The sequence below is a fragment of the Watersipora subatra genome, chromosome 4 (genome assembly GCF_963576615.1).
Source record: "Watersipora subatra chromosome 4, tzWatSuba1.1, whole genome shotgun sequence".
NCBI lineage: Eukaryota > Metazoa > Bryozoa > Gymnolaemata > Cheilostomatida > Watersiporidae > Watersipora > Watersipora subatra.
The window spans coordinates 20608407-20627389 of record NC_088711.1 but is presented as its reverse complement, the minus strand read 5'-3'; the positions used below and the strand labels follow the sequence as shown (position 1 = coordinate 20627389).

At 36.5% G+C, this 18983-nt stretch overlaps 2 protein-coding genes across 7 annotated transcripts in view; one reads left to right on the top strand and one right to left on the bottom strand.

Moving 5' to 3' along the window:
- The first annotated feature begins 1105 nt into the window (after positions 1 to 1105).
- On the top strand, positions 1106 to 15857 carry LOC137395284 (peptidyl-prolyl cis-trans isomerase FKBP4-like). The gene is made up of 10 exons (XM_068082162.1): positions 1106 to 1180; positions 6149 to 6267; positions 7179 to 7323; positions 7479 to 7643; positions 8586 to 8678; positions 10863 to 11089; positions 11204 to 11311; positions 11400 to 11636; positions 13539 to 13724; positions 15593 to 15857. Exons 2-10 carry the CDS (start codon positions 6169 to 6171, stop codon positions 15632 to 15634), a joined length of 1302 nt encoding a protein of 433 aa, XP_067938263.1. The 5' UTR covers positions 1106 to 1180; positions 6149 to 6168; the 3' UTR covers positions 15635 to 15857.
- A 145-nt stretch (positions 15858 to 16002) lies between these two features.
- Positions 16003 to 18983, bottom strand: part of LOC137395282 (uncharacterized) — a 30231-nt gene continuing 27250 nt past the window's right edge. For 4 of the 6 annotated variants that reach the window (XM_068082156.1, XM_068082159.1, XM_068082157.1 and 1 more), the window contains 5 exons: positions 18492 to 18527; positions 18033 to 18294; positions 17096 to 17207; positions 16673 to 16881; positions 16003 to 16256 (listed from right to left, as the gene is read on the bottom strand). In XM_068082156.1, coding sequence (XP_067938257.1) covers positions 16065 to 16256; positions 16673 to 16881; positions 17096 to 17207; positions 18033 to 18294; positions 18492 to 18527 — 811 coding nt within the window. In that variant the 3' untranslated portion in view covers positions 16003 to 16064. The remainder of the gene's footprint in view (positions 16257 to 16672; positions 16882 to 17095; positions 17208 to 18032; positions 18295 to 18491; positions 18528 to 18983) is intronic. The other 2 variants (XM_068082161.1, XM_068082158.1) reach the window with 2 other exon arrangements.

Sequence of the window (18983 nt, the reverse complement as noted above, 5' to 3'; positions counted from 1 at the left end):
CCAATATTTTGCGCCTACAACACAGCAGAGTAAGACATGGTGAATCTTTTAAAACCAAATAACTGTAATGTGAATTTTGTTGCAAGTCAACCTGTGAGCCATTTCAATCATTGCTAGTAACATTAAAAATGTCTGTAGTGGAGCTATAATATAAATTTGAATGCGATGAAAACAACTATTTTGCTTGTGAAAAGCATAGCAAGTATATCTACAAGACCAAACGTGAAAGGGAAGCCAATTTCTAAACACAGGCTCTGTTGCAGATCTTGATATCGCTTGTCAGGACCTTGTTGTGAAAAATGAGCTATGCAAATAAATCAAGGTAGATACACAAGCAAGTGAAGAACTGATAACTGATGGGGTATCAAGTTTTACATTAGCAGTGTTATGCACCAAATCCAACATTTCAAATCTTAGCTCAATTGGTCGTTTTGTATGAGTTAGAGTTCAAGTGACTTCATCTGGTTGCATCCAAATTATAATGATTCACGAAAGCTGCTCTCAAGCCATCTATATAGAGAAGTTCAGATAACATGTATACATAGAAATGTGGTAGTTGTGCAATGACCAAGCCATTTTAGAGAAAACTCAGCAGAGTCGTGCTATACCTGCTGCTATGTGTATAAAAGTGGGAATGCATTGACACATGAATATAAAAACATTATCATAGTTGTAGATTTCTTCCATCATGTCTTGAATTGCCGGTGACTGCGGGTGGCATACATTTAAGATATTATCAAAGTATAGAAAAATTGTTTGGCTGTTATGAGATTTCACAACAAAGTCAGTCTGATAGTGGCATACAATTTTTTGCATTAGAATTCAAAATTACTGTAAAACCTCCATTTGGACTCCATCTTCATTTAAGCGCCACTTCTAATAGAACGTCACTATAGGAGAAGGGTTGAAAGATACAGCGCCACCCTTTAATATAACGCCATCTTTGTTAGACCGCCGCTTAGACATTAGTAACGTTTTATCTATACGAGCTCATAATAAGTGATCAGTAAAAAGCATCCCCAAAATGGTATTACTAATGACTCGGTTCCATCAATAGCAATTTATTCCTTTGTGTTGCTGCAGTGGTTGCCATGGTTTTAGTGGTGGTGTACCTGATAAGACCCATCGCCACAATCATCAGAACTACACTCTGATTTGAAGTCACTAACGTCTAAATCTGGTTCGTTATCTTCAGATTTATTCATGATGTGGTTTACTATCTGACCTCATGACTACAACGTTTTGATGAACAAGGAGAATATTCTTCAGCAATTTGTATTAAGTAGTAGCAACCACTGTTAATTGCCTATCAAGAGTCCATTTTCTAACTCGAAAGCTCTACAGTTTTTTTTTTAAATTTAAAATTGATCAACACTATGGAAATATTCATAACTGTATCTGGCTAATGTTTTACTCAAAGCAGTTCCTTGTTTAACTCATTCTGATACTTTGATGATGTATATGAAAAATTATTTAGCAAAAAGGCTGAGGTTGACCGCATTAATGTCGCTCGGGCTGAAGTAGATTGCAAAATATGAGTGAGATTAATATAGCTTTGCCCATAGAAGGGTTTAATATATCTTCTCAACATTCTGACGTGCTAGTGGAAAAATACAGCGCCACACCCTCTAATTCAATGTCACCTCTAATAAAACACCACTCTAGAGGAAGGGTTGAAAAATACAGCACCATGATGCTCGAATACAATCATACCTCGACTTACGAGCTTAATGTAATCTAGGACTGAACTCTTATCATCAATTTGTTCGCATCTCAAGGCATTATTTCCTATATAAAATAAGTAGGTACATATTAAACCATTAACATATTATGAAAAAAACCATATAAAGAGGATATTACAGTGGAAAATGTGTTTTTAATCGTTATAATTTGGTACCTATCCTAACAAAATAACAAATACCCATTTAGTTGTTATGATCTGCAATAAAATATAGCATCACTATGTACTACTGAATGGAAGTTGTAACCTCTAAACAGACTTTGTGAATAACGACGGTCTGAGAGACTTGAGAGCAATGCGTCCGGTACCCTAAACTTTTGTGAACCTACGTAATATAAACTTTGAAATTAATGAATTCAGCTTACTAAAGACACACTTGAAACTAAGTCTTAATCTTTTACTAAGCCTACTGTGATTTTGTCGTCATGTTTTTAGTATCTGTTTTCAGTTATGCGCTTTTGCTTCGCGATCGCCATAACTTTTAGCCAACCTTTTAAAAAACATTTTAAACTGATTCGAGGAGAAGAACAGAGCGATGCTGTTCTCTGAAGCGGCTTCTCATATACTTGGCCATATAGTGGCCATCGAGAGCCAGCTCTTACGCTCGTATCTCAAAGATTACTCGTATCTCAAAGAAGAAAGTTGCTAAAGTCAGCTCGTATCTCGAGTTTTTGCATGTCGGAGCACTCGTATGTAGAAGTATGACTGTAGATGTTTTACGATATGGGAATGCTGATGTTTGTGACGCATAGCATGCAGCTGGCAAAATTTTAACGAAATCAAGAAAAATATCAGTTTGTTTTTACCTATCATGACACAAGCAACTAATATGCTCTCGTAGTCTGTGCAACATGTCTTTGGGCAAACAAATCAATTTTTCCAACCACACTCAATACAACCTACACCCAAAATATGGCTGCTACAAAGGTAAAATAAAATGTTCACAAAATTTTGAGATCTTAAAAGCACTATGGCAAAACAGCCAAGGGTCTCAAGCCGTGTCGAATAGGAGCACCGGTAATCATCGAATCTTTAGGTTTCAGGAACAAATGGAGTGAGAAACTACTTAAAGTTATATTCTATTTACTCTAGGCAGTGCTGAGTGAAAATACTGGTAGCATCTCCAGACAAAACCAAGCTGGTATTTTTTCTGTTCCACTTTTTTGACATAACTAGTAGAAGGGAAAGCCTTTTTGACCACTGTTTATTTAGCCATTATTGCCAAATTTCAGATCTTGATCTAGCTTCCATTCTTTTCTTTTTTATTTTGATTTTTTGGATTTTAAGCATATTACTAGAGTCTATGACATTGTAAGCACATCTAACAGCTAAACTTACAGTCCTTGTAATACAACTAAAACTAAGGCGATGTGAACTAAAAACGGACTTTTTATCACAGTTTCAGTCGTATTTTAAGCATTTTTTATTGTCAAAATGGAAACAAATAATATTAGACTAACTAGAACTTTGTTCACATTAAAGATGTAGTTGCGTCAAAATTTAAGTTGATCTTAAAAGAAAGCATTTTTTTTCTCTATCAGTTGATATGTTGTTTGTTGTGTTACGCGATCGCATTGCCAAGATATTTGAAGATTAAAACCGAAAAAATCTGATCACCGTAAAAACGCTCAGGCCACAAAAACGTGCCCAGCCTCGCCAAAAATGATGTCACGCGTTTGGCAACCTCTCTCTATCTCTCGTATTCACATCGGCTATTTGCGATAAAAGTCTAGTCTTACGCGGCTCTATTGGCATATATCTTATTTTGTATTTGCTCGTGATGGCTAGAATAAAATTTTAAATCCTGCTACAGATGCATTATTATGAATGTTTAAAAGGCCTCAAATAACGAAAATTGAAAGTTTGTTCTACTCACTTTCTCCAAATGTTGTGTAAACATTTGGGTACCGACTACCAGTTCTACCGGTCTACGGTAATTCTGTCTAGTCACTTTATGTAGAACGCGGTCTTTGTATCAGCACAGTTCTGCAGCTACCCATATAAATGATATACAGCCTCCCATAAGCCCCGCCCACATTATGTCGCCTATTACCTATTGCCTACGTACTAGTTTCTTACTACTAGCAAGCCACCTCTTTGAAAAGAATATAGACAGGGATAGAGTTTTAAGGATGAGAAGTCTGCTGCAAACTGGATTTGAACTCACATTCTCCAGTTCTGCGGACACCCATATACCATATCCGATTCACTACAATATTCTGCAAATCATGTTTTGCATTATCTTCAACAATATTATTTTATTATATAATTTTTACAAGCAAAAATATTTTCATCTCGGCATAAAGCTTTTATTAAAAATATTCATCAAGTCGTGGCCACTCACATAGTATTAGCTGATACAATAAGACAAATTCATCTACTGCAACAAACTCAAACAAAACATCATCCAGCACGCATTCAAGTCTTGCTTTCTCCTTTATAGCAGTTTCCACACTGACAAAGCTTCTTCGGCTGGTGGGACGACATAAACATTCTGTAATCAGTAAAACAAGTAAATGTAAACAAAGTAGATGCAATAAATATGTCATTCATAGATATGTCATTCTAAAGCGTATCTATTGACAGCTTCCAAATTGGGAGTTAAATAGATTGCGAGTGTAATTTTAAAAACGAATAAACATTTAATAAAGGCACAAGTACGCCAAGCCAACGATTCGAAGCTTTGGTTCTGGAAATTAAAGATTTGCAATGATCAATCGATTTTACCCACTTTCTACGTGTGAAAATAATTTGTAATCATGACTCTAATTTACCAAAGAAAATTCGAAAAAAATATTATAGCTAGGTAAAACGGCAGATAAGCTATGAAACGATGATTGGAGATAGCAAAGAATTATCATTTTATTAATTAGTATATGTATTTATGACTATAAAAAATATTACATTTACTAAAGTATAGAAGACTCTAAGTTAATATACCTCCATTCTGTCTTCTTCTGCAGCAAAACACTGCTGACGCCTGTCAGCCTTGGCCATAGGCTGTCTACTCTAATCTTTTACTAAACGTTGCTCAGATAACTCTGAGTAGCGGTCGCTCGAACTTGAAGCCATTTTAAAACTATGTATAACTTAGTAATTGTTGAAACGCGTTGAATCAGTAACGATGAGCATGAATTCTCTAGCGATGAGAATCTTCGAGATCACAGACAACGCGTTTCACGAGTGATAACATTTATTACGGTCTATATAAAAATTTCGCGATCGTGATTGGCTAACGAAGCGACCTCATATTTATCGCTCGTGGTTTCGTTTCAGAAAACAAGCTAGTTACCTCACGAAATTGGCACCCGCTGGAACGTGAGCTTTTTAAAAGAGGGCCTCATTCAAACGCATATATCTCTGGACAGGGTTGGTCTACAAAGACAAAAATGGCATCAAATTGTAGCTGATGTTTTAGCCTTTTATGGGTTCTAATTTCATTTTTGACGCAACTACATCTTTAAGCATTTTAATTCTGACCAATCAGAATGTTATTCTATTCCGACTCCTTCATTAGTGCATAGCCATAAGTGTTAGTAGTATACGTCCCACCAAGCTATTAATACGCATACATTTATAGCATTTGTTAAGTGGGGAGATAATTGTCATTATAGCTTTGGAGTACTAGCTGTATTTTATAATAGTATTATTAAAGTTTTTTTCAGTTGTAAATTTTTTTTATTTAGGTTTGATGTATGTTTATCATCATTATCAGAGATACTGTTTGACTATTGCAGTGGCAGAGCTGCAATGGTCTCATTTGGGTATTTAAATAAGTACATCACGCATGTGTTGAAGTTTTATACAGTGTGGTGTTTATAAAGGGTTTAGTATTCAGCAAAGCAACATTCTAGTTGATGAGACCCCATCGAGCAGTCTCTCTTTTGTAAAAAATGTGCAAATGGTTGCTCAGAGTAAATTTAGTTCAAGTGGTGTTGGTATCCGTATATTTCCACATTTATTTTGAATTATAATCAGCATAAATATTTAGTGTCATTTCAAAACCGCTAGCATGTGTTTTGCTCAAAAGTTTTAACAAAAACTTTGGGGTAAACAGATATGGGTTTGTAATGCCCATAATAAATGTGACAATGCACAGACATAAACAGACATGCATCCAAATGCCTCAATGTGACAAGTCACATGTCTGACTAGCGACATTTGTATTGTTGTTAAGAACAAGTTGTATATAGAAAAGATGGCTCAGTCACTGGTTAATAATACTGGCAGGGTAAGTTAGACAATGTCTTTAATGTCGTTTTCTGGTGGTATTCAAGCTCAGTATTTACACCAGTTCGTTCAGTTCATCACCTCAGCTCATTTCTCTAGCTTGGAATTCCGCATTCCATTGATTCTAGACTAGCATTGTTGCAATAGCATTGTTATTAATACTATTGTTTTTTCTAGGTGACAATTCGACAAACAAAATGGCAGATGGTAAAGAAGTACCTTCAAATGTCGTCCCTGACGAGCTGATGGAAGGCTGTGTGGATATATCTACTGATCAAGATGGAGGTGTTAAAAAGGTTGGTTGCACGAGTTGTAAACGTCTTTAAATTAGCATTACCTGAGCCATTTGACTGCTGCGTATAGCCGTAATATCATACAACCGAGTGATGCTTTACTGTATATTGCTGCTTATTTACACATTGTGGGCTATTAAAGATAGCACTAGTGTACAACTTTATAAAGTACTGCAAAATTGCATGTTATATGTACCATATTTTTCGGACTATCACCCGCACCCTTATATAGGTTGCATCTGCTCTATTTTCAAACAATGATAATAAAACATTACATAGGCCGCACCTTTGTATAGGCCGCAGAACTCAGGACAATGATTTTTAACACGGCAGCAATTTTGCTAGTTCGAACAGAACAATGCCGTTAGGCACTGTTTCGTGTTAACTGGTGCTTTTTAACCCAGTGCCTAACGGAACAGTACCGTCAGGCATTGTTTCGTGTGTTTTTTCACCGCTAGAGGCGCACTAACCGGAGATTCCGGTTAACGCGCCCTTGCGGTAAAAAAACGCAGAATAGCCGCACGCTTATATAAGCCGCATGGCTCAAAACATCAAAAAAAAGTGGCGGTTAATAGTCCGAAAAGTACGGTATTCTAGAAAGAGGTAGTTATAGCATCTATTGGATGTGTGTCTGATGAGGTTTAAGTAAATCTTTACTGTAATAAAAACCATGTCCATGCGTGTGTCCGAAGTCACGAGCGTATGTTGGGGAAAAAAGGTTTCACTGCACAGGATTTGAACTTGATATGCATATGCACTTCGGGTTAGCTTGAGATTGAAAGTTTTAAAATAACTTTTCAAAAGTAGTACTTACCGGGCGAGTTTGTAAATGGAAATGCTGTCTTTAGTTTTAAATGTTTTTATCATCATCAGGTAATAAGTTCCTAATGGAGCCTTCCAACTTGTCTTGTTAGGTGATACTAAGGGAAGGAACTGGAGTTGACAGTCCTGGAACAGGAGATGAGGTTGTTGTTCACTACACCGGTACCCTGGCTGATGGAACAAAGTTTGACAGCAGTCGGGACCGTGATGACAAGTTTAAGTTTAAACTTGGACAAGGTTAGTAGCAGTTGTTTTCTCTTGTCAATTTTTTTTGGTATGCGTTTGCTTTTTGTTTAATGTCTAATAATTTGCTTAATCGTTTTACGATTCTCTTGGATGACTAATCTGTTTACTTGGTGAAACAAGGGCTTCTATTTCGCCTCCGCTCTTAGGTCAAGTGATAAAAGCCTGGGATCAAGGAGTGGCGTCTATGAAGCGAGGAGAGCTTTGTCGACTTATTTGTCGCTCAGACTATGCATACGGCGATACTGGCTCTGGTGCCAAGATACCTGGAGGTGCCACCCTTATCTTTGAAGTTGAGCTGTTCGACTGGAAGGGTAGGACTCTTATACTTACCAAATAAGTAACTGGTAGTCTCTGCAGATTTGTATTCTTCTTGTCAGAAGTCCTTTCACCAATAGTCTGAGGTCATTTAGTACTCAAAGAAGTTTGTGTGTAACAAATGAAACATGTTGCAACCACTTAGTAGCTCTTAGGATTCTATATTCTACAATTGTTAATGAAAGACCACCTGCAGTATATCACTGTTATAACAGGTGAAAAGCATTTGATCATGTCTTTACTCATTCAGCAGAATTTTATAAGCTGTGTTTTAATATATTCTGTTGTTATGTGGAACTTTATGGTGCATCTGCTAGGTCTGGACTGAACCACAGCTTAGACAAATGCCACATCTCAGTAGCCAATTCTAAATTTAAAGCTAGTCATGTAAGTGACATGGAAATGGCCTGGTGGTTTTGTACACTTTGGCATATTTACTATCACTTTTGTGAAACAAGAATTCATCTTGGTCTGATGTGCCGTTTGCGTATTAGTAGTAGCCATTGGTAGAACTGCTCCAACCAGCTGGAGACAGATTTGTATTGCCTTTTAACATGCCTAAACTTTTGTCACCATCAACACGAACAACTAAACTTAAAAGACAATCTGTATCGATGTCACAAGTTTCAATTCTGGTTGTAGTCTAATCTAGAGGCCCAGGTTTGAATCACTTTTGTGTCAATTAGTTTTACTTGCCTTTAGAATAGTTAGCTAATGAAGGAAGAAAGCTCCTTTCGTTGGATTAGGTTTTGTATGGTATCTGTAAATAACTTGTCGCTTCCTACGTAACTGTCATAACTCGGGACATCACGGATGCTTCTCTGTATTTGCCATTTGTTTTTCTTTAACTGAATCATAGCTTTTCTGCAAATCTAACATATATATATATATTGGTACGTGCACTTTGCTTGCATGGAAATGTATTACAACGCTTGTAGGAGAGGACTTGACTGGTGACGGTGGAGTAACCAGGAGCACTAAAGTCGCAGGTTCCGGCTACATGACAGCAAATGAAGGCTCTTTGGTGAAAGGTATTCGTCGTTTGTATTACTTATCTGGGGTTTCGACTTGGTTAGCATTGCTTTTTCGTGCAACGATCACTTTTTTGTTATGTCTGGGCGTCACTGTAGAGCATTTATTTTAGCCTTTTTATCAACATCAAGCATATGTATAAGCAGACACTCACAATTTAAGCTTAAATTGTGTTAGTTTGTCAAATCACTCGATAAAAGCTACTCTTACGCCACGAGGAGTAAAACAATCGGTAGTAAAAGTATCATTGAAAGTAAATTACAAGCAATATAACAAATGTGATAGTCGATCTTAACACACTGAAAAAAGTAGCTAGATAGTAAAGGGCTATTAATTTGGTTGAGGTTGTAATGTCATACATTACAGCCGTTAACTTACATGTGATAGGCTGCGGCGGGAAGATGGTTAACAACACAACTTTTTGCTCTATTTTAATTGCAAGTTTTTATTATGACTATGGAAACATCTCTAGTCGATGTTGAATTGTTAGTGCTAAACTGCATTCTCATGGTAGGAATATTGACTATGGATTTGATATTATGGATGCTATTCGATGACACAATCATTTGAGTTTTAAATTTTGCTTGATTGTCATAATAAGGTCGACACTACTATTTATTTTTAGGAACTTACCATTGTTTACACCTCTAAAAATGGCAGTGTTTATCTTTTTTTCTTTTTTTTAAAAGACGTGGCATGCTTTGAGGCTTCAAGAAATCAAAGTCTATTTTTATGGATTGCTGCTCTACCCCTTGTAGGCCAAGAGCAGCATCCGTTATCGTCTCTAATCAATTGATATACCCTAGGACACTTATATTTCGCTAGTATTTAGTTTCGTGAGTAGCATACAGAGTAAAATTTCGCTGGAACTTAATTTCGCAGCTCTGATGAGTGCGAAAATATAGTGATGTGAAAATAAATGCAGTGGAACAAACATTAGATTCCTCAGGTCCAGTTCACTGGTACAAAATATTTTTCAATTTGGGACTACCGTACTGTTTGGAACCGCACCTCTATATAAGCTGCATGTGCTTTATTTTCCAAAAACGATAATAAAACAATACATAAGCTGCACCTTACTATAGGCCGCAGAACTAAGGACTGCTTTTTAACGTGGCAACAACTAAGCCATTTAAAACGGAACAGTGCAGAACGGCCCAGTTTCGTATTATCCGACGCTTTTTAACTTAGTTCCTAACGGGACAGTACCGTGAGGCATTGTTTCGTATTTTCTTTCACAGCTAGAAGTGCACTAATTGGAGATTCCCGTTAGTGCGCCCTAGCGGTGAAAGAAAAAACCACAGAATAAGCCACAGTGATTAGCCACACCCTTGTAGGCCTACCTATAAGCCGCATAGCTCAAATCATTAGAAAAAGTAGCGGCTAATCGTCCGAAAAGTACGGTAGATTGTATTTGTGAACCGCAAGTAGAAATGTGTAGGCGAGATCAATAATGCAATTTGATCGCTTGCTGCAGTTAGTCTCCTGGACTATCAATGACGTCAAGGTCACTGCCGCAGTGACTGATGTTGTACCAATATTAGAATTCAAGTATTTATAGCACGCGGTGGCCATGGCCCCGGGTTGTTATTGCTTTTGGTTGGTAATAAAATTCATCACCGCAATAATTATTATTCAATTTTATGACTTTCCCTACCAGACTGTCATCCTCATCAGTTACAAATTCAATGGCAAAGCTAATATCATCATCTTCTTCATTTGTCTAGGCTTTTTCAAAAAAACTTATTATCTTAATTTGCTTTGCCAAGGCGCTCAGTCGGTGTATTAGCTATAATGAGTTTAGCAAAACTTGCCCAATGAGCCAATCACATACGAAAATTGCCTGCATTTCTAATATGACGATTTTATTGTGAATATCAATGAAGAAAGCCATTTATTTTCGCGTTTTCGCTCGTTCGTTGTGATAGTTTAGTTTCGCTCATGAAATTTTCACAAAAGGCTGTTGCCGCGAAAACGCGAAAGTTAGATGCCGCGAATACATAAGTGTCCTAGGGTAGTTCCTTTAATTTACGAAGTTTTGTTTGGATCCTAAAGGTGCATCTAATAATAGTTTTGGCTAAGTTTAAATCTTGCTCTTATAATATCGTTATGTGTAACAACTGTAGACTACTCACTCAGTGGTTGGTATATTCATACACTTAAAGTCACTCTATCTCTTACAGTCTCTGTGAAGGGAACCTATATTGATAAGGTATTCGATGAGAGGAAAGACATGGAGTTTCGTGTTGGTGATGCAAGTGAACAAAACTTGCCTGAGGGCCTCGATATTGCCATCAGAAAATTTAAAAAGGGTGAAACGTCTACCCTCACTCTTTCACCCGAATACGCATTTGGTGCGGAGGGTTGTGCAGAGTTCAACATTCCTGCAGACTCAACAGTGACATATGAGGTAATGTACTATGATTAACAACATTCTTTTGTCCTACTTGTCTGCTGTTGCTTCTGTTGGAGTAATCACCATTCAGTGGAGTTTTGTTTAAGCTGGTCTAATATCCATGCGCAGATGACGCTGATTGACCTTGAGAAAGCCAAGGAGAGCTGGGAGATGGACCCTCCAGAAAAACTCTCACAATCAGAGTTGGCTAAATCTAAAGGCACTGCATTCTTCAAGGTGTGTATTTAATAAAAAATAAATTGTTTGGATTGCTTTTGCTCCACCTTGTCTTTGACCTTAATAGCAGATTTACGTTTTTCTTTAGGAAAGCCAATATTTTAAAGCAATAAAGAAATATAACTTGGTTGTAAAATGGCTGGAAGATGAAACAGACTTCGATGATGAACAAAAAACTCAACGGGTTTCCCTCCGACTGGCTGCGCACCTCAACTTGGCTCTCTGTTACATAAAGGAAGAGAACTGGTCGGAGGCTAAGAAACAATGTGAAGATGCCTTACGCTTTGATCGTAAGAGTGAAAAAGCCTTGTTCAGGCGAGGTCAGGTGAGGTGCACTTCAAACCGCTCTGTGTTTTAAATAGACTTCAGTATGCTTGCAATGGTAGTCGTCCTATCATTTTATGAGGCAGAAAAGTCCTGTGATACTTGTTACCGTAAAACCTTTTTTTGAATGCCATGGCGCTCTGTTTTTTAATCCTTCCTTCAGAGTGGTGCTTCCCATAGAGTGGAGACGTTCAAATAGAGGGTGGCGTTGTATTTTTCATCCACCCTATCAGAATGTTGAGAAGATAAATTTTACCCTTTCACAGGCGAATCAAATGTCGCCTACATTTTGTAATCTCCTTCCTGCGGTGCGACATTAAACCTTTTGTATGCTAGAAGTTTGCTAGTTTACCTCCAACTTGTCGAACTTTAAATAATATGTCCGAGGAAGCTGATACATGTCTCTGCCAAGTGATATCTATTGCGTGCCTTAACTTACGATAATCTTATAGTCTGCGTTGCAATCTGTTGGAGCTTTAAGGTTTTTATTTCATTTTAAATTTGAAGGCATATTTTCATTTTATAATTATATTGCATAAAATCACATTGATATGTTTGCTACAGTTTGCCTGCCAAAAATGGATTTTTATGAGCGATAGAACAGGAGTTACAAGCGTCGATCTATTGTAAGCCAAGTTCAGATTGCCGCAATCATGCTATCAAATAATATGCTATAAGTCTGCAAATCTTTAAGTTTTATAATAACAATAATCTATCAAATGCTACAAATATATATTTATTCAAGAACAGGTGAAAATAAACAAACCATAATTATAGTACATGCAGAAACTAAAATTAACATTCATGGTTAAAAAAAAAGTTCATCATTTGCTTGGCCAGTTGCGTACTCTGCGCTACATGAGTTTCAACACTCGTCTCTCAAATAGGCTTTTGAACATTTCATGCTGAGATTGATAATTGTAAAAACAATCAAAGATTTAGACCACCCTTTGGCTCAGAAAATCTTTTCAAATTATTAATATTTTGTGGCAGGCTCCACAGTAAAATTTAATTTGACTATTTTGTAAGTATTATAAAAAGAACTTTGTGCTTTTTTAAATATGTGAATACAGTTGCGCAGTTATTCAATTTGTATACCAACTTTTCGCACCCTCTTGTGCTGTATGTTGCTCTCTATACTCGGCGTTGTAAGTGATAAAGATTTTCAGCATATCATACCAATTTGACAGTTGAATCTATGTTGGTTGATAATTAATAATAGATCAGAATAAGTAACTTGATTTTGGTTGCATCAGTTAGTTTTTCGTGAGAGATTTAATTTTTGTTGGCTCACAAAACTACTATACTCAGCTCTAAGATTGATTAAAATTGTTGGTTTCATTCTGAGTTTAGCATTAAATTTTATGTTTCTTTTTGCTGAAGTATTCTAAGAAATTCATCCCAAATCCTTGAGGTATGGGAGGTTTACACCTAATCATGTTGTTTCTCATTCTATTTTTAAATTGGGTACAAATATTGCCAATGTCTTGACAGCAAATATGGTTTACCAAAATGAAACCCATTGGAAAGAAGAGATCTCCATCCGTATCTGAACAGCAATTATGTAACCAATAACTGATTTGTCTTGGTACTTAAGCTTTTAGACAAACAGAAAAATGCACTGCTTTGTAAAAAGGTTATCAGCACGGTGTTGGCAACTGCCTAAGCCGCATGGGACTAAAAGTGTCAAGTATTGGCTTATAAACCTGTGATGTTCATATACATCACATGGAAGCAATTAAATAATGAGAGAAGGTGTTACAGTTGATGTAATTAAAATTATAGTCTGCTAGCTTGTCATTTGATAGTACTTACCACACAACCCGTTACAAGTTGCTCTATGTCGACAGCGCTCAGTCAGCGAGTGATTGGTGCATGAGTCAATCGTTTATCTTTCTCATAGGCTTACATGGGCACTAAGGACTGGAAGGAAGCTAAAATTGATTTTCAGAAAGTCTTAGTGTTGGATGCGAACAATAAAACAGCCAAAAATCAGTTGACAATCTGCGAACGTAAGCTCAAACAAGAGAAAGAGAAGGAGAAAAAACTCTACGCCAACATGTTCTCTAAAATGTCCTCGTCTGGTGAGGTAAGTACAATAGCCTAGAGCCAGCATTAGATGAATGCGATGTGGTCCTAACCAAATCAACCATAACGCTGCGGTGTTAAAACTGATATGCTACATCTTGAAGACAGGCCTGCGGAAATATTTTTTCTTCATTGATTTCAAGAGATTTTACTACTCTTGACCAATAGAATGTTCCCTTTTTACATCTGTAATTAGTTTATAATCAGCTTTTCGAGAATTGCTGTTTTTTTATCGTTTGACGTTTTGCTATAGAAAACATGTAAAATCAAGGTGGCAGCCATAGAGGTTTTAACTGGCTTGTAAGATTTGTTAGTTTGCGAGATGAAATTAAAAAGAAAGGGAATAAGAATTAGGCTTCTGTTTGTGTTCAGGAAGACTCAAGTTTTTTATTACTAACAACAGTAGTAAGTTTGACCTCAAAACTTGAATACTCGTACATAGAAGTACAGTATGCGCTCCTACAATGTAAATAATCCATTCCAGTAATGTTTACGTTATAGAGATTTTATGTTATAGGAACAGTAGAATGCATGATAATTGCCTAATCCATTCTAAGATCTTTCTAAACTCACCCCTTTGGCCCTACAAAAAGGAAAAACTTGACTTAACATTTTTAATTTGTGGGCTGTACCATAACTGCAGCATTATTAGTTTGCACAGACAACTGTTCTCTTTTTTACGATCAGACACACTGGTTTTTATAGACCATTTTTGCGTTAATTCTACAATAAGTTGATGGGGAGCGCACATCTTCGACGTTCATTCACAACGAATGAACGCCGAAGAGGATGTGTCCCCATCAACTTATTGTTGATGGGGACACATCCACAACTTATCTGTGTCCCCATCAACTTATTGTTGATGGGGACAATTATCAGTAACCGTTGCTGAGGAGTTTCTTGTGTATACAAAGAAAAGATTTTGCGATCAACAGCACCAACATTAAATGCATATTTCATAGATCTGAGCTAAGCTATGTGTTTTGGTACCATTTGCTTGTAGCTACGTCAATTTTTGATCTAAAAAGAAGTTATACAATTTAATTAGGAAAACATTCTGCCTCTGATGAACGATAACTCAAAATACCTGTTTGCCTTTTTATGGTTGATTTGGTTGGAACGCGTCACAAATTATCATAAAAAAATCTTATTAGTTTTACTGATATTTTACTGCATTGCTTTTTGGAAATGGTTTGAAGAAAGGGAACTGAAGTGCAAAGTTATGATGACATTGGCAATTCGTGTGGATATTGTATTGGTAAAGCATTCAAAAGTCACTAGATGTTTGCACAAAAGTCTAGCAAGACTAGCCTTCAATCTTCTACTATACATGTATGACTTGCATAAGTCACAAAATCCTCTTCACTTTTTGGTTGCAAGCATTTCTTGTTTCTTCATTGAACTCAGTTCATGAAAAGCCCGTGTTAGCATGGGCGCACTACTTACATCTATGTTGCTTGTCAAGCAATGCTGTAGAAAAACTGAAGAATGGAACATGTATGTGAACCTGGTTTCACATGATTAGAATCATATGTTCCCAGTGTTGAAACCCAGTGTTAGCTTCATTTAGACAACTCATGGCGGCAGTGAAGCCATTCCAGTTAAAAAGTAGTGTTAAATAATGACGGATCCCTACAGTTAAAAGGCAATGAGTTATAGAAAGCAGTTTGATGCTTAAGTTTTTAATAATTCACCTTCATGGAGGTAATTGGTTTGTTTTATACCTTTAGCTGAGGTAAAACTGCTTCGAGTCCACAGTCTTCAAAACCGATCTTTGTTGGGATAATTATCTCGTGTGAAGTACTACAAATGTTTAGGATCATTTTCTTTTTTTAATGTTTCACAATTACACCATTCTCTTTTTGACAGGGTTCAAGCTCTGCGAATGCTCATCCCGGCACAGAGGTGTGACCTGATGGCATTTCAATGCATCAATCAGATCCCTCCCATCAATTGCAGTTGACACCCCAGTGAACATGAACAATGTTTGCATTGAGATTGTGCAATGCATTAATTTTGTTGTTGTCAATATATTTGTTCATATTACAATGTTAATTGGCATTCCGAATAGACAAGCAATTGCTTACTCTACATTACCAATAAAAAAGCATAAATATATAATATAAATGACTCATCTACAGTGTGTTGTCAGCTGGCATGGTTACTAAATTGTGTGTGTACCATTACGCTATTGGAGGCAGTAAAGCTGTTTATTAATAAGAGCTAGGTTACTATTGATCATGGCTTGCATATTTGTATGAAACCTTAATTAATGTTCCTCATGAAGATGGAATGATGCTAATGGTGTTCATGTGTTTATATTATGCCTGTGGTCACAATTTTAAAAACTGTAATGGGGACTGTTCACGCCCATGTCTACTCCGCTATCTGAAAAGCTGTCTGTTGGTGCCGTCGTATCTATGTTGAGAGGAGGTGGTGGGGGTGGCAATGTGTGAAGAAGACCTTGTGTATGAATTGGGATATCTGGCTTTGGTGATGTTGGTGGAGGAGGCAACTTCCGAAATTTCTCCAGCTAAAATTAAAAAGCTTGATTTTTAATGCCAATACAATTTCATTTGGATTGCTAAATAATTGGAGCGTAGGCTACATGGGATGTTTGCATATATTAAAAAATCATCTGCTCATGATTTAATGACAATTTAACTATCATTTTCTAAAAAAAATTATAGCATTAGTTTTATTGCAATATTGACTAATAGGTTTGAGAATTATTTTTACAATTTTCAATGTATGAAACTGTTGATGTGCATGAAACTCGGTATACAAATTATATGAATGAATTGATAGCAAACATGTTGCATCCTAATTATTGCAAATTTACGACAATCGCAAACATCTGCAAACTCTCATGAGTGTTAATAGATACATTATGAATGGTGTCCACACTTTTATCCTGAAAATAATGTATTAAAAACAGTGATACATTACCTGGCTGTATATGGGCACATCAGGAAGTTTCTTTTTTTGTTTGCGGGGTGGTCGTTTAGCGGGTTTGGGTAGCAATGGAGGCTCGATATCAGCTAAATCATCGTGGTTATGCGCTGGTGGGGAATATTGATGTGGCGATTGAGTTATGTCAGGCACAAGGTCTGGCGGAGGAGGGGGGAGACCCATGCCACGTCCTGCGGTGTTGCATGCTGTAACATTTAGCAGTAAAGCAGTGCAGGGGTGGCAAGCAAAATAACATTTTTCAACTGGACAATCTCCAAACAATTAGTCACAAAAGATCATGTTTGCTAAGAAAATATTACTTAGCGAAATTATATAAAGTAACATGACAAACAAAAACAAGCTATGTAAACATGAATTGCTGAGAGTAAAAGAATTGTAGATCTTAGGCTATAATCGTACGGATTTTTGGAGGAACTGGTGGAGGTTTGAGAATTGAAGATCTGCTGCTTGCTCTGTCGATTGTGAAAGTGGCGACATCGCTGTTTGCCAGACTGCTATGCGATTCTACCGACTAAAACACATAAATGCCCTTGCATGAACCTCATCTTTTAGTCTGTCAAAAAAATCTTTAACTTTTAGCTACAAAGCAGTATGTGATGATAACTTCTGTATCCATTAATTAATGCTTTGTACTTATGGGCTACCTTCATACCGGTCGAGGACTTTCTGGGGCAGCACTTGGCTCAGACTTTTTGGCACCAGCCTTTTTATTACTGCTATTTTTACACCAAACCAATTGTTTATGCTTACATACAGTAAATAAATAACATAATGAAGATAATAACAAGGAAATAAAAGAAACTAATTTTCCATGAAACATCACACATACTTTTTTCTAAATACATAAAAAGTGTATGTTAATGTTCGCACCGCCAAAATTTGGTTGAAGGGTCTCGTGAACTACAACTGTCAAATACGTAAGCGTCGTATGTAAATGCCGCTACATACAAATTGTTCTTTTCCACATTTACTTAAAATTTATTTAGCCATAAGTCACAACGAAAGATGGATAAATTTGAACTTACAACCTGCGCCATAAATCATCACACCAAACAGTTGCATCGGGACATCTGTGCCAGAAAGCCCTATTCCTCTTCATACCATATGAAAAACACTCTGAGCTAGCAGAGCAGAGCTTATTGACCAATATTCTCAATTGAGTCAGCATGTTTCACACAGGATGATGTTATTATTGTTATTACCTTTATATCAGCATACAAGCCTGCTGAAACCATTGAGTGCACATAGACTTGCATTACAAATACTCTAAATTTACCAATAAATGTTTGGAGAAGAAAAAGAGAAGACTGGTAAAAAAATTGCAACGATTGCTCACTTTTCCTCGTTGCAGAGTGACAAACTCTGGTTCTCTTGGAATTGTCAAAGGCTCTTCTACATGGCTGTGTACAATATCCATATCATCGTTTGACAATTTTTCAACCATTTGACTATCGCCATTCTCAATCAAAACCTTATCCCATTCTTCAATTGGATCAGTACTACGCTGCCTTCCTAAGGTGCCATCACCCAAGGTCTTGTATGATGTCTTTCGATTGTATGTTAAGTCATACATTTCGGTTTTTCTTTTACGTTGCCTCCTAAAAATTGTACAAAGTCAACAACTAATTTCAATTCTACAGACGAAATAAAACAATACTTTAATTATCTAAATTGTAGCATTTTGGCAGCTAATATTACAATTGGCAGATGTCCAGTAAGTAAGCATAGAAACTAGTAGGTGGATGCATTAGTAGGTGCCTTAGTCTTTGCATTCACTGAAAGCAATATACTCTACCCATATTGATATAGCATTTCCGACCATCCACCAGAGCTTTAATTAATCAAAACAAATGGATACCATAATCATGTGCATCTTTAACTAGGGTAAGCAAACCAAAATGTATAAGAGTGTCATGTGTGAAGGAATGATCTTTTACTCACAGCTAAAGAAGCAAAAATTGCACTACATGAATAAGAAGCACTAGATATTTGTGTAAAAAAAGACTGAACCTTGAATACACTCTTCACATCTGATACTGACCTGTGGTGCAAACTCATTCATTTCATGTATAATCACTTCTCTAAAAATTATCCTATTTGATGGTAAGTAAACATTACAACTCTAATAGTTAATGCTACTGAAAAGAGCTTAACTTAAATTGAATGAAATAATATTGAAAAACGATAGCATTATTAATTTAACACAACATTAAGTACAGATCTAATAGTTAGTGCTGTTTGAAAAGCACAATTTAAACTGAAGGAAACAATATTAAAAAGCAATAAT

What these genes read in the sequence shown, in the direction of transcription:
- LOC137395284 (XM_068082162.1), top strand. Translation starts at nt 6,169, where the DNA reads ATGGCAGATGGTAAAGAAGTACCTTCAAATGTCGTCCCTGACGAGCTG. An exon ending in AAGATGGAGGTGTTAAAAAG is followed by an intron (nt 6,268 to 7,178) that starts GTTGGTTGCACG and finishes TTGTCTTGTTAG; the next exon opens with GTGATACTAAGGGAAGGAAC. An exon ending in TAAGTTTAAACTTGGACAAG is followed by an intron (nt 7,324 to 7,478) that starts GTTAGTAGCAGT and finishes CTCCGCTCTTAG; the next exon opens with GTCAAGTGATAAAAGCCTGG.